This window comes from Hemiscyllium ocellatum, chromosome 9, assembly GCF_020745735.1.
Source record: "Hemiscyllium ocellatum isolate sHemOce1 chromosome 9, sHemOce1.pat.X.cur, whole genome shotgun sequence".
Taxonomy (NCBI): domain Eukaryota; kingdom Metazoa; phylum Chordata; class Chondrichthyes; order Orectolobiformes; family Hemiscylliidae; genus Hemiscyllium; species Hemiscyllium ocellatum.
In genome coordinates, this window is record NC_083409.1 from 67322241 (window position 1) to 67338580 (window position 16340).

The following is a 16340-nucleotide window of genomic DNA, read 5'->3' on the forward strand; positions in this document are numbered from 1 at the left end:
TATTGAACCCCATAAAGGAAACAATAAATTAAGAGATTGAGGATCATCAGAGGAACTCTCTTATTTTTAGGGTGGTTTCTGATCCTGCTGGGAGTGAATGTCATGAATTTTAACATAATGCTTCAGCAAATATCAAAAGGACTCATTTACATTGGCACTCATTGCTGCAAAGAGAGCATATCTGAAGCTTTGATTTTCCACAGACCACCAATCTACTCAGCAGAACAAACTATAATCAGTATGAAAAGGAGTATAGTTGTCCCTCATGGATTGTTTTCTCAAGTCAAGGAACATTATAGGCTTATGTGTCTGCACACTGCCAGCAATTCCTTGGCTATATAAACCTGAAAACAAATAATTCCAAGAATATGCAAATAGTTTATACCATTGTCAGAAAGTTATGCATGTTAGTGCATGCTTTCTTGGGAATATACCTAATTTCATTCTGAGACAATTCAACACTTCAACAATTCTATAAAGACCAAGGGAAAGAAGATTGATAGTTAAGTTATGTTGTGCAGCCATGCCTAATGCATAAACTCCAAATATCAGCAGAAGACAAATGCATAAACACATGCACAAACAAGGAGCCTCATGGGGAAAGCATTTGGAAGTCTATTAGTGCTTCACATAATTGCGTAGATCAAATGATCCATCCTTACAGTATTCCACAGAGCTAGTGGACAAAACTGGGGCACTGTTACATGATGCATAATATGGACCTAATCAAGAGGACCATAAAAGGAGCCAGGAACAACATATATCTATTGCAGCCAAGAAGTCAGTCATGCACTGAAACGTTGACTTTTATCCAGTTGCCCAATATAAATTTCCATTGGGTGCCATGAACTTGAAGGATTGTTTCTTGGAGTTGGTTATGATTTTTCAGACTCTTGAAGAGGGGAAGATAAAATTTGTTTCAAAAAGCAAAATGTTAAAGGTTACATGGAGAAATGGAAAGCAAACTACTATAACTGTCTTGTATCATTACTGTTGATTATTATTATGAAACACGTAAAAGTTTTCTTCAGCAACAGCACAATGAGTAAAACCAAATCAGCCAGTGCTATACCTGCCCCATTTCTCAGTAGGTTAATTCTACTTAAGATTGTGAAAAATCAAAGGTAAAAGCACACTCCAGGTATGTCTTCTGTATGAAGAAAGCATTGTTATTTTATCTTGAACCACATTGCCTTGTAATTAAAACTTCTTCCATAGCTTCTGGCATGTTCAGGAAATGATTGACTCAGCAATGAGGTAGTACCAGGTTTCCTGAAGTCATCATAGGAATCCTCCATGAACAAACATTGAGACCTATGTTATGAATCTGAATTATAATCAATTGTAACCCTCTTGATGTTGATAATGTGTGAAATTCAGTTAAGGTAATGCTATTGAACGTCAAGGAGCAATGGTTGGATTCTCACTTCTTTGAGACAGTCTTTGCCTGCCAATTGTGTGCCGCAAATGTTTCTTACCACCTTAAGCCTGGATGTTGTCCTGGCCTTGCTGCATGTAGGCTCCTTCTGTGTCTAAGGAATCATGAATTTTTCTCAGCATTATATAATCATCAATGAACATCCCACTTTTCACCCTCCAATGGAAGGAATGTCATTGACGAAGCAGCTGAAAATGGTTGGCCTGAGGAACTCATGCAGAGAAGTCCTGAGACTGAAATGCTTGATCACCAACAATCAAAACCATCTTGCACTTACTGGACATGATCCAATCGGTGTAATGTATTACCCTGATTGCCATTAACTCCAGTTTTGATTGGGTTTCTTAATACCAAACTCAGTCAAACTAATCCTTGTTGGAGAGGGCTGTCACGTTCTTCTCATTTCTAGAATTCAGATCTTTTGTCTGTTTTTGGACCAAAGCTGTAATGAGATCAGGAGTCTAGTGTTCCTGGCAGAATTAGCATTAGCGAGCATGTCACTCCTCTGTAAGAACCACTGATAGCATTGCTGACATGATCAAGTGGACTAATAAGGTGGCAAATGCCCTTTTTTGTGGTTCTGGACAATTTTCTGTATCCTCAGGTGGATGGCAGTGTTATTATTGTACCAAAACAGTTTGGTGAGAAGCATGACAAGTTCTGGAGCATATCTTCAGTCTTATTACTGGAGTGTTGTCAAGGCACATGACCTTACAATATCCAGTGCCTTCAGCCTTTCCTTCACTGCTATGGAGTGAATTAAATCAGCTGAACCCTCACTTCTGTGATGCTGGGCACCTCAGGAGGAGGCCAAGATGGATCATCAACTTGGCACTTCTGGCTGAAGATAGTTACAAAAATACTGCTGTTGTTTTTAATTTTCTTTTCAAAAAAGGGTAGAAAGGAACATGCCTTGTTCTCCTCAAGGAATGCTATTCACCACTGCAACCATGGTGCATCAATGGTGGACAAAATGAATGTTTCAGCTGGTGAATGTGGTCCCAAATACATAGACTATCTTTTTTCTGGATAGTGTCTAATGTCTTGGTATTGCACGAGCTACATTTGTTAGACAAATGGAGAGTATTCCATCACATACACACTTTGTGTCTTTTAGGTGGAAATCTATTCATGATGCCATTGATTAATACAAGACTAGGGAGTTGGACATCTGTGAAGTTTTGAAACCTATCACGGTTGGTAACCCTTTAACAGAAAGAAAGAAATTATGCCTTTCCAACCTGATGTAGTCTTCTAACTTAGGAATTACATAGAAATCTGTTTTTGTCACTGCATTTACTTTTCTGTAGTCTATGTGCAGAAGTGAGTGGGTCCATTCAGTTTAGGAACTAACACCACTGGTGAACTCCAGCTGCTTTGTCTGGATTCGTTCAAGTGATTGTACAACAAGATTGCATCTCTGTTTACTGTAGAGCTTGTCTCTCTGGGCTCAACCAATAAGGATGTTGTGTCATTAGCACTAAGTTTCCTGCTTCTGCATTATGTCTAACCTAACATTTTCTATCCAGGTGTATAATTACAGATTTCCTTGTTTTCCTAAGTAACCTTACTAGATCTTTCATTTTCCTTCCTGCAAATGCAATAAGGCTATACCTAAATCTCCCCGTATTTGTAACTGGCTAATTGAGCGCTAGAACTGCAACAAAATTGTGAACTTCCAAATTCTCCTTCCACTTCTTATTCTCACTGTCATTTTCCACTACTCTTACCACCTCATAGACTTACTTTTCACTTTCTTCCCTGATATTATACCACTTCAGCATATTGACATGGCATAATCAGTTTTTCTTTCTGTGGTCAGGAATATCTATCAGATAAGTCACTTTACTAAGCCTCCTAATTGCCTTGTAGGGAGCACTAAATTTTGCTTTCAGACATTCAGCTTGTAAAGACAATAATACCAGTAATTTGTTTCCCATGTGAAACATTCTTGATGTAGCATCCTTATTGCCCGTTCCTTCATTTTTGCTTATAAATGTTGAAATGTACTTACGTGACTTCTGGCAAGTGGGAATAGGTTGGGTTGGGATATCTGGTCGACATGGATGAGTTGGGCCGAAGGGTCTGTTTCCATGCTGTACGTTCTGTATGACTCTACATGCTTCTGTGTCCCACTGTAGAAACAGAGACATCTCATCCAGCATTCAAGAACTTTTCCTCAATCAGGACTTCTTATCTCATAATTATAGTTCACTTCATATGGACTAAATCCAGGAGATTCATTTGGGGAATCTCTGATAGTAAACATTAAGGAATCTAATTTTTTGTCCCAATCCTGTGGGTATTCATATCAATAGGCATTAATCACTTTTATAGAGTTTGATGACTTCTCTGCAAAGCTCCCTGGTTTGTGGATGAGAAGAGGAAGATATCAACTATTTTATACCCAGATTGTCCTAAATAAGTTAGAATCTTGGTTAGATTGTATCTCAGTTGGATGTCCACAACTGGTAAAAATCTAAGTTACTGCTGCTTTAGATGCAGTTGTCCTCAAAGGAATAGTTTTTGGAAATTAGGTTGTCATATCCATAATTGAAAAGATAGCTCATGTCATTCTTGGTAATGGTCCAAAACAATCTATGAAAACTCAGATGCATATTAAAGGTGCCACTTTGGTTACATGCTGATATAGTCCTAATACTTGACATGTTTTACAGAATTGCACTAGGTCCTTCTGAAGTTTTAGCCAGGTAAAATGCCTGTCTTTACTGATGTTTGAGTTTTCAGCATTCCTACATGTCCTACCACAGACATTTCAGATATTACTCATAATATTTCCTTACATATTTGGGTGGCCTCATTTGCTGATGAATAACCATCCATTCCTGATCCACAGATCTGTGAAGGTGTCTCCACTTCTTCAGAACTTTATTTTAATGCAATATTACTCTGGAATGCCCTTAGTCTCAGCTTCAGTGTGAGTTGTTTGTACTAACTTACTTAACTCTGGATCTGCTTCCTGACCCTCAGTCAATGAAGACATACCAAATACTTCTTTTGAATTATTCCCATCTCAAATAAAATTTCAGCTAATCTAACATGTATTTGGGGTCTTTCTTTAATCTCTGGTGATGGATTTTGTTTAGCCATTGCCCTGGTTACCACACCTAGGATAAAAAACCAACTGTAATTGTTCTGTTTTTTTAACCTCATTCAGACGTTCTGTGATTATCAGGGGAAGTTATAACCTTACTGGAGCTAAATTATTCCTTTGAACTCGAGTCAACATTATTTGCAGTTTCTTAATAATTCACCACACAAGTCACATTCAAATTATATATGTTGTACATTTAAACTGGGATATACTCTGCACTTATGCCTTTTACTAACATTTTGGCTTTCATTCACAATAGAGGGAAAATATATCCTTTTCCCACAAAAGAGTTTAGGGAGCTCTTGGTATCCCCTAATATAGTTGTGGCTTCAGCAATATCATTTGAAGCAAAAGAGGTTGTCTTCCTCTATGACAAAATCCTTTCATATCTCTCATTTGCTTTACTCATATTTTCTGCAGTTATGGCTGTTTTTGCCTCTGCTGTTTTGGTTTTAGATAAAGTTACAATTTGATCTGCAACATTTTTCTTCCTAATGATCTTTTCGGACTCACTCTGAATCCCAGTAAGTTCCATTGGCTCCGCTTGCAACTTGCAGCATTCTGAATGAAGGAAAGTGTCCCACTTTATTGCAATGCAAACACCTCTGAAGAGGAGACATTGTGGCATTCCGGCAGTCCTTTCTTCATCTTGGCTACTTTTCTTCCTCTTAACTCTCTAATCCACTACTCTTCTTGAGTCTTGTGGGGGGGCGGGGGGAAGGAACAAGAATAAAAGGTTCAGTTTTGTGGGTCAGCTCCAATTGTAAACCATTACTGCTGTTTATCGAATAGTTGCAACTCCGTGCTTAACAATGTAGTTTCTCATCTTCCAGGAGAATGATCCTCCTTAAAGCTTCATATGCAGATATCCAGATACCAAAATTACTTTTCTCAATCCTTTCAAGGTTGATTTGTCCAGGCTGTTTCCTTACATTCTGGAACTTTTCTCTACACTCTTCTGAAACTAACTTGGGCACTCAAAGTAATCTGCATTAAAATGTCATAAATGTTCGAAGCTTCCTCTGATGGTGAAGCATAAATTGCCTGTTTTCTACCATTGCATCAGCAATATCCAGCTTCTCAAATGGCATCAAGAATCCTATACACTGTTTTCCTCAAATATTGGTTGGGTCTGTGGGCTTTAGATTATGACTCGTATTTTCCATCGTCACAGCATGCATCAGCATCAGATGGTTCTTTTTTCAAAGGTTATCATTTAAAGTTTCATCTCTCTCTCTCCTTAGAAACTCTAGTTTCCTAAGCCTTCTTTGCCTGTCTTTTCTCTCTGATATTGAAGGTCTTTTAAACACTAGTTCCTTTTGTCTCTGCACTGTTTCAATTCTCTTTTATGTTCAAACTATTTAACGGTAACTCAATGTGAACAGATACTTGGCATACTTGGTGCTGTGTATCTCTATAAAGACTACATTATTTGTATCTTTTTACGTTTTTAACCCTGGCATACAATTCCACTTCTGACGGGCTTGCCAATTCAATCAATTTGGCCATCGTGATCTCTTTTTAATTCAACAGGTATAGCTGCTGCACCTTTAGGAAGGCTTTTTCAGCTTTTCATGTGAACTTACTACTGTGGTCCAAAACCTGGTGTTTATTGTTTTTCACTTGCTATAACTCCACAATATTTCATTATCTTTGTTGCAAAATTTCAGACAAGTCTAGTGACTTTTCATGAATATGAGTGATGCATGGAAAATTGATGGAAAATTGAACTTTGCTATTCCTGGACTTGTCACAAATAGAAAATTTCCTTAAAAGCCAAACTGCCCAATCTTACCTAACTGTCTCATTTAAGCTAAATGAGTATGCACACCGATTTTGTTCCTTAACAAGAAAATAACTTTATTGCAATCGAGCTGTTTATAATCTGTTCTGAAAAAGAGTTATATTAAACTCAAAAGGTTAGATCTTTCTCTCTACTGATACTGCTGTATTTTCTGAGTTTCTCTAGCATTTTCTGTACTTACTTCAGATTTCCAGTACCTGCAGTATTTTGCTTCTATTTGTTTATAATCAATGGCAAGGAAGAAACATGAATTAACTTGTAACTCTATGATTTAAACACTACCCCATTTTAAAATTCCCGGATACATGCAAACAAAAGCAGAAAATGACAAAACATGGATATTGTGGTGGGAGGGGTGTGATGTAAAAAGAGGGGGAGAAAGGAAGAGAAACACCAATCCAGACCACAGAAGTTGCTAAGTTGATTTTTTGGTTCCTTCCACTTCCTTCAATTCTTTGTAAATGAGGTGAGGTTGTTTGAACACCAGTGCTGTCTTTCATTCACTGGTTGAGAATTTACCCCTTTCAGTGTCTCAAACTTTGTTTCCCCTCTTTTCCATGCAGTAAATAATTTGCAGATACATTTTTACAGAGAAAATGGTGAATGAGATGCCTGTTCTTCGCAGGCTCGATATTCCTGCTATATTGCCTATATACAAGGCTGCAGTCACTGACCCAAAAACCAGTCAAGTAGTTGTTACTCTGCTGAACCCTCCAGAGCCCATAACTTCTGGTCAGTTAAAAAAATCAATCAGAGGACTGACTCTGGGCAAAACTGCCCTAAACAAATCACATGGAGTTGAAATGTTGAGCATTCTCCCCCAGTGCTTGAATAAGGCAATATCGTAATACAACTCACAATGAGTTCCAGTAATTTATTTTTAAAATGACAGCATCATTTTTCAGTTTCTTTTGTTTAAAACAATGTCTTTTCACTTTTCACAGTTCAAAAAATAAAAGTGGACTTTACAAGGATGAGTAAAGAACGAAGTTTGATGCATGTAATTGAATACAAGAGTCTGACTAGGGCACATCTTAGGAAGAAAATTGTAAAAGACATTATGTTGGGAAGACTTCAAGGAAGAAGGAAAAAAAAGCATGGTGGTGGGTGGTTTGAAAATTGAATTAAGTTACAGGCAAATAAAAAGGCTGACACAGGACTGAAAGACTACAATGAGCCACATGAGCTATGGCACACATAACATTGACTAGCATCACTATGGGCTTGTACACATTAGTACTTTGAAACAAATTGAAATCATGCATTGCATAATCAGAAATCAGATTTAATATGGTATCTATTATAAAAAGCTATTTAATGTTATTTAATACTGCTTCCATGATCTAAAAAGGTAATTAATATGTTTGTATTTTACTACCTCTGCTGCCACTGATGAAGTAATGTTTAGGACTTGTGAATTTTATGCTCTTCCACAATTTCAATTTCATTTCACAGAAGTGATTAAAAACACATTTGTCCTCCATGTTTGAGTGCAAGACTGTCAGCTGCTTAAGTTATTATCTAAAATACCAGTGGGGAGAGCTGAAGACTCAGTCATACTTTGTTTGCCCATTTCTTTTCAGTATCTACTACAGAATATAATAAGAGTGGCACAGCTTTGAGATGAAAATAGAGATGCGTAATGTAGAAAGTCTGTTATTAATATCACACTGTCAAATATAATTTTGGATCCCTGGCTTGACCAGGCTTATACAGCATTTGGAGGACTTAACAAAATTAATTAATAATGTGGATAGTTTGAGAAAGAGAAATTCTGTTGTTTTAACTTCCTACAGTATCACAATTCTTTTATCCTGATGCCTCCATTAGCTGTAATCTTTGTTTACAAAGCCTTTTCTTCCAGCTGTGGTCTTGACTTATTATTTTTACTCTGTTCCACAGCCCAATGGAAGCAGCCAGGGCAAAGTCCATAATCCATTCCTTCCCACTCCAATGTTGCCACCTCCACCTCCTCCACCTATGGCCAGGCCTGTGCCTTTGCCAGTGCCAGACACAAAACCAACTACCACATCTACAGATGGAGGAGCAGCATCACCTACTTCACCCAGTAAGTTTACTTCAGCAAAACCCCTGTAATTGTATCAAAATATGTAATGCCAGCCTTCTCAAGTCAAGCATTAGGTCACTTGTTTTTAATATGAATACATATTTAGACACAAGTTGGTTAAACCTTTGTCTTTCAAAACCTGCTGCCCATCAAAGTCATATGTCTGAATGGAAAAAATCAGAGTTTTATTCCTTTCTTCTAATGTGAGGTGTTTTCTTCCTGTGGTTATCTATTTGCTGGCTTCCAGATAAATGCTTTACATTGTACTTTTGTTTCTGTTTGAAATTCTTTTTTTTTAACTCCGTAAATTACAAAAAATCCAAAATATGAAAATTGCTCCATTTTCTTAGTATCGCCTTTCAGAATTGTTCCTTTAATGTGGCAAAAGACATATCAGCAAAATGCCTTTGTACGCATTGGAGTATTTCTAATTGTCAGCGACCCATTTCTCTCCCGTTAAAAGGGAGGCAAGCAGAGAAAAATAAGACATTTTTGACAATCTATCCAATTTCTAGGCAGGCCTTTAAATAGAGCTGAAAATGTGTTGTTGGAAAAGCGCAGCAGGTCAGGCAGCATCCAAGGAACCGGAGACTCGACGTTTTGGGCATAAGCCCTTCTTCAGGCCTTTAAATAGACCCAACATTGCTCAACAATAACAATAACTTGTACCGTGGAAGTCTTGAAATATTAATTAACGTATTGTGGGGAGGGTTCTCATTATTCCAAAAAGAGGAAAACACCTTTACTTAACTCATCACTTTGAGTTAAAAGTTGAAATAAAAATAGAAATCTTATAAAGCATTCCAGCTATAACCTGGTTTCACTTTTTCGATTCCAGCATCCACATTGTAATGGACTTCCACTGTTGTAGCACTTTTAAAGTAATGCAACAGGTTAAAGTGCTTCATTGGAGCATTATAAAACAAATTATGACTCCAAATTGTATAATGCCATATTAGATGAGGTAACCAAAAGCTTGGTCAAAGAGCAAAGGATAATGCAGTGTTTAAAAAAGGAAAGCAAAGTAGAGTGATGCAGGGACGGTATTCCACACCTTGAGGCCTAGGAAACTGAAGATACAGCCAGTGGTGGGGCATCAAAAAATGGGGGTTTAGTCAAGAGGCAAGAATTAGATGAGAGCAGATATCTTGGAGGGCTATGGAGCTGGAGGAGCTCACAGAGATAGGGAAGGGCAAGGTATTGGAGGGATTGAAAAATGGATGAAAATGTTAAAAGCACAATGTTTCCTATCCAAGATATGTAATCTGGTATTACATGCTACATTGTGATTTAAATGTGCAAATGGCCAGATATGCCCCTTGCTTTTCTTATGGGGACTACTAAAAGCCACTAAAGGAAATATGTGTTTTTGTAGGTTGTTTTTAAAAGACATTTTAGGGCCAAGAGAAACAATCATGCTCCAAGTTGAAATTCCCATCCACAGATATAAGGGAACTTGATTTTTTTTCTCACTCCTCCACCTTTAGTCAGTATTGTGGTATCTAGATTGCACCAATTGTTTCACGTATTGATTCATAGACACATCACAATCATTACCGTGCCAACACATCAGTAATCAGCAGTACACCACACACAGGATAAACTTGGTCTCTGGTGATGTTTGACTGAAATAAGTAATTTGCACAAATCTTCAGATTTTTCCTGGTAATAACATAATCGTAAGAAAGGATAGAAAACATAAGCACACAATGGATTGTTTGAGGCTTATCCTTAGGACAGTTTTGTTAAAGCACCATACTATCTGTAACCAGCCTGATGGTGATAAAATATAAAAGCAAGCAAATTCTGCCTGCTTGATATAATCATAGATTGGAATCTGCTATTCTCTAGTGAATCACGGCAACTTTACTATATTTGGACAAAAATAATATGATCTGTAGTAAATTCTGGCTAAATGTAATGAAACATTGTAGAACTCAGCAGAAAATGCTGCAGTTATGTTGTTAAAGACATAAGGGAAAATGGAAAATATAGTTTGCCACCAGTATAATTGAGGCAATGATTTACTCAAACAACATTAAGCATTTTTTTTAATTCATCATTTGTGGATTTGCCCATGATTAACTACACTTGCCTCCAATTGGGAATGGTACATTTCTTTATTTTTTCAAAGATTTATCTTTGCCTATTTTCTTTCCTGCTAAAACTATTTTATTATCTTTGCAATTAAATGGTTGGTTTCCTTACTCTAGTGGTTTATCCCCACCACAACCTATTTTCCTGGAGTAACTGATACAATGAGAAACTATTTGTATCTTGACAGCGTTCTGCATTCTACAAGTGGAAAGCCTTGCCAACTCAATTCGCTTGTATGCAGCTAAAGAGGAGCAGATGTAGGCACTCAGCATTTTGAGCTTGCTACGCCATTTAATATGTCCATGACTGATTGTCCAACTCAGTAACCTTACCAGCTTTCTCTCTCTACCCTTTGATCCATTTAGCCTTAAGAACTATATCTAACTCCTTATTGAAAGCATTCAATATTTTGACCTCAATCGCTTTTGCAGACAGATTGTTCCACAGACTCATCAAACTGCTAATTTCAGTCCTAAATGGCCTCCCATCTCCTTAGACTATGACCCTGATTCTGGATTCCCCAGTCATGGGGACCATCCTTCCTGTATTTACATTGTCTAGTTATGAGATTTCCCCCCTCCTTCTTTTAAACACATTTGTCCTATAAAATTTTAAAAACATTACATGATCGTAATGATAGTTTTGCAGATCTTGGGACTGCTCTTTCATTAGAGAGAGAAGGCTAGTGGGCAGTGGGCGGCATGGTGACACAGTGGTTAGCACTGCTGCCTCACAGCGCCTGAGACCCGGGTTCAATTCCCGACTCAGGCGACTGACTGTGTGGAGTTTGCACATTCTCCCCGTGTCTGCGTGGGTTTCCTCCGGGTGCTCCGGTTTCCTCCCACAGTCCAAAGATGTGCGGGTCAGGTGAATTGGCCATGCTAAATTGCCCCTAGTGTTAGGTAAGGGGTAAATGTAGGGGTATGGGTGGGTTGCGCTTCGGCGGGTCGGTGTGGACTTGTTGGGCCGAAGGGCCTGTTCCCACACTGTAAGTAATCTAATCTAATCTAATCTAGTGGTGATTTAACCTGACGGTCATCATGCCCAAGGCAAGGGGAGAAGGAGAGTTCACTATAATAACCTCAGCCAGTGTGGGAATAGAACCTACATTTGTTGGCATCATTCTGCATCACAAACCAGCTCTGGAGCCAACTCAGCTAACTGTAGGAATATTACACCACTTAAAATTGGCAACTCTTTGGAGGAAGAATTTGAGAGAGGAATACTTATGACTGTTACCTGTAGCAACGTAGTAATATTTAGAAAGAATTCTCACATTCTTTTACTGCATACTTTTAATTTTATGAGAAATACCCGAGAAGAAATTTTTACCAATTTATTTTGATGTTGCTACACATAGTCATAAGGACATTTTTACCCCAATATTTGTGCTTTCTGCTATTAACATCCAGTTGAGCTTCTTTAAATATCACAACCAACTTAGGACAGTATTAGTCTCCCGTAAAACCATTTTTTGGCTCTTATTTCCTTTAATTTAGCTTCCATTATTAATGTAAAACATTGAAAGAGGTAGCACAGGAATAGTTTCAACTGAGAGCTGGAGACAAGTTTTCTTCACTGCTATCTGTTCCAGTTTAATGATAGTTATTTTGCTTTAAAGCTTTTTTTAAAAACTATTTTCTATAATGAAACACTGCTTCTATTATGCACCTGAGGTGATATTTCCATTTGAATTCTCTTGTCTATGTTTTAGCTCACTTATTCATGTTATTTCATTATTTCTCAGATTCTTACATCACAGTAAATGATACATTCTGTGACCTTTTACATTTATGCTTCCATGTTGATATATCGTGAAAGAAATTTAGTTAAGGAGGATTCTTGTTGTACTGTGGTTATTACCGTACAAAAATAAGAAAATTGTCTTGCCCATATATGTGATCTTATGAAGCTGCAGCTTTTCAAGTTTCAAGTCCATTATCAGGTGACTAAAAAGTGAGTACCAGGAATAAGTTTGGGTGACTGTGTCTGTAAACACTGCAGTCTTTCAGTCAGGCTTAAGATGTTTGCTGTTCGTGTGCAACCCACTGCTGCTTCCTGAACGCATGTATCCCTTCCCTTCACAGCCTATTCGACACCCAGCACCTCCCCTGCAAACCGATTCGTGAGTGTTGGACCACGGGATCCCAGCTTTGTAAATATCCCTCAACAGCCACAGGTGGGCAGCTTTGAACCTTTCTGTATTCAGTGTAGCTTTTTGTGGTTGTGTATCTCTGTGCAGTGAACATCATTCATTTGCTGCTATCAGACAGCATATTGTTAAGGCCTTTGGGGATCTGTCAGAAATGTCTTTATGCTCCACTTGTAAGAGGAAAAGGCCTTTTTATTGGAACGTACCGGAAGTCTGCTTACAAGTTGAAAGTAAAATCCATGTGTCCTTTTCGGCTATCTGACATTTGACACTGTTTGAAATGCAAACTTTTTAAAATGAAAAGGTGTTGTCTTCCTGCTTATCTTCAGAAAATAAAGTACATTAGCTTGCTAGGTTTACATTCATATTTCTTTCTACAATTACTATTTAGGTTTTCTCTGAAAAAGACAAAGTGTTGTATAAATTCTATTTTATAATATAGAAAGCTGCTGGTTTCAGCTGTTTTATAAGTCTTGCATACAGTAGGATTTTATTCTGCATTTTTGAAAGATCTGTATTAACTTAAAGGTTTGAAACTAACTTGCTGTATAGATTTTGAAACTTCGACATTATTGATGTACGTAATGTATTTTCAGTTGTGTGCAGAAAAAGCTATAAATTAACACGATCACCCATAAAGTAGAATTAAAGTTCATAACACATCATGCCTACCTTGAGAAAAGTAACATCTGTTTTATTTGACACATTTTTGACACATTTGAATGTAACAATGAGAGAGGGATGCTTTTAATATTACCAGTGTGTAATGAGAGTTGCTGTGAAAGACTGTAAAATGGTAACATGTCCAAGTCTGAGTCCAATCTCATCTTACTTACATAGTCTCTAAATGTCTTATAGGAACAGTTGTGCATTTTTTCTGACTCAAAGAAAGAGCATAATTTCTAGCTGTAAGGACTACTCAGTTAAAGAAAATCAACAAGAATCAGGAATTTAATCTAAAATGCTGGTGCTAAAATGTAACATGTGTTCTGTCTGTAAAATTCATATCCACTGAAATTCAGAATTTTTTAAACTTCTACCCTGTATCCATCCTAAACTGATTCTGCTCAAATCCAGTGATTGATGATGCAATAGTTATGCAAAGTTTTAATATCATCAGTTGTAGACTAGAGTGCTTTAGCAATTGCAAGATCTGTGGTTGACAAATTACATTATGAATGGAAAGTTGAATCTTTTTCATTCTTTTAAAATAGAGTTATAGAGATCTACAGCATGGAAACAGACCCTTCGGTCCAACCCATCCATGCCGACCAGATATCCCAACCCAATCTAGTCCCACCTGCCAGCACCCAGCCCATATCCCTCCAAACCCTTCCTATTCATATACCCATCTAAATGTCTCTTAAATGTTGCAATTGTACCAGCCTCCAGCACTTCCTCTGGTAGCTCATTCCATACACGTACCACCCTCTGTGTGAAAACATTGCCCCTTAAGTCACTTTTATATCTTTCCCCTCTCACTGTAAACCGATGCCCTCTAGTTCTGGACTCCCTGACCCCAGGAAAAACACTTTGCCTATTTACCCTATCCATGCCCCTCATAATTTTGTAAACTTCTATATAGTCACCCCTCAGCCTCCGACGCTCCAGGGAAAACAGCCCCAGCCTGTTCAGCCTCTCCCTATAGCTCAAATCCTCCAACCCTGGCAACATCCTTGTAAATCTTTTCTGAATCTTTTCAAATTTCACAACATCTTTCCGATAGGAAAGAGACCAGAATTGCACGCAATATTCCAACAGTGGCCTAACCAATGTCCTGTATAGCCGCAACATGACCTCCTAACTCCTGTACTCACTACTCTGACCAATAAAGGAAAGCATACCAAACGCCTTCTTCACTATCCTATCTACATGCGACTTCACTTTCATGGAGCTATGAACCTGCACTTCAAGGTCTCTTTGTTCAGCAACACTTCCTAGGACCTTACTATTAAGTGTATAAGTCCTGCTAAGATTTGCTTTCCCAAAATGCAGCACCTCACATTTATCTGAATTAAACTCCAACTGCCACTTCTCAACCCATTGGCCCATCTGGTCAAGATCCTGTTGTAATCTGAGGTAACCCTCTTCGCTGTCCACTACACCTCCAATTTTGGTGTCACCTGCAAACTTACTAACTGTACCTCTTATGCTTGCATCCAAATCATTTATGTAAATGACAAAAAGTAGAGGACCCAGTACCAATCTTTGTGGCACTCCACTGGTCACAGGCCTCTAGTCTGAAAAAAAACCCCTCCACTACCACCCTCTGTCTTCTACCTTTTAAGCCAGTTCTGTATCCAAATGGCTACTTCTCCCTGTGTTCCTAGATACCTCATGCAGATGGCCTAGATAGTTTCTGATTTAAATCTGGCTTTCTTATGCTCACATTTTTAATCTTTAAAACAAATATTTATTCAAACAATTCTCAATCCTAAAGACTGCAAGTTTTATATCTGTGAAGGTAGCAGTATTGATGCACCAAAACTTTGTGATAGAATGGGAGGAGGAGATAGATTATGTCAGTAGTAAATTTGTGATCTTAAGAGATCTGCAGGAGGGAGGAGATGCTCATCATAAAGGATCTGGGAGAGATTAGATCTTAGATAGCCCTTGTACATCTTTAGCTGGGAAATAGTGTGTGACAGCTGGATGGATGTACTTAAATTGCAGGGGAGAACTGAACACGCAAAACACATTTTTTACATTTGTGTTTTTCCAATACTTCATTTTGTTTTCTATTCAATATGACTTATTATAAAATGTTCATGTTAAAATATTGTCTTTGCTTCAGTTCACAAATGCTAATATGCTTGTAAGCATTTATTGACAAAGGTGTAGCAGATGAAATAAGTCTCATTGAGATCTGTGAACTTGGGTAATTCTTGTCATTTGATAATAGTGAATTTAAGCATTGCTGAAGAAAGACATATTTGTCAAAGCTTTACATATTGCCATGAGAGGAGAGTGCTGATTGGTTGACAAGTGTCTCTGGTGAATGTGCTGCCAATGAGAATGCACCAGTTGATGATTGACAGTTAGCTTCCAAGTTTGTTTAAATATTGGAACAAACAGGTCAGCACTGGTTGAGAACTGGTGTGTTTCAAATACTCAATGATCCAGTAATTGTTGTCCATTTGAAGAATCACAACAATGCTAAACATGTTGCAGGTTTTGAAAGTAGATTAGATTAGATTACTTACAGTGTGGAAACAGGCTCTTTGGCCCAACAAATCCACACTGACCCGCCGAAGCGCAACCCACCCAGACCCATTCCCCTACATTTACCTCTTCACCTAAGACTACGGGCAGTTTAGCATGGCCAATTTACCTAACCTGCACACTTTGTATTGTGGGAGGAAACCCTCACAGACGCGGGGAGAATGTGCAAACTCCACACAGAGAGTTGCCCGAGGCGGGAACTGAACCCGGGTCTCTGGCGCTGTGAGGCAGCAGTGCTAACCACTTTGCCACCATGCCGCCCAGTCAGGTTGGTTAGAATGAGTACCTTACTTACTTTGGACAACAGAAGGAGCATGATGTTTGATATTTCCAAGTCTTTGGGAAGTATGAGCTACATATCTGGCATCATATCAGGACTGACATTCATATTACTACATTACGCATTCAGATATCATTCTGGCCTAATGGCAGCATCCTGTTAGT

The 16340-nt window shown here is 38.1% G+C and overlaps 1 protein-coding gene across 7 annotated transcripts in view; it reads left to right on the plus strand.

Annotated features, from left to right (window-relative positions):
• nfia (nuclear factor I/A) overlaps positions 1 to 16340 on the plus strand; it is a 506523-nt gene that overhangs the window by 429228 nt on the left and 60955 nt on the right. For 6 of the 7 annotated variants that reach the window (XM_060830426.1, XM_060830425.1, XM_060830429.1 and 3 more), the window contains 2 exons: positions 8260 to 8425; positions 12610 to 12701. In XM_060830426.1, the coding sequence (XP_060686409.1) occupies positions 8260 to 8425; positions 12610 to 12701 (258 nt within the window). The remainder of the gene's footprint in view (positions 1 to 8259; positions 8426 to 12609; positions 12702 to 16340) is intronic. The other variant, XM_060830431.1, reaches the window with a different exon arrangement.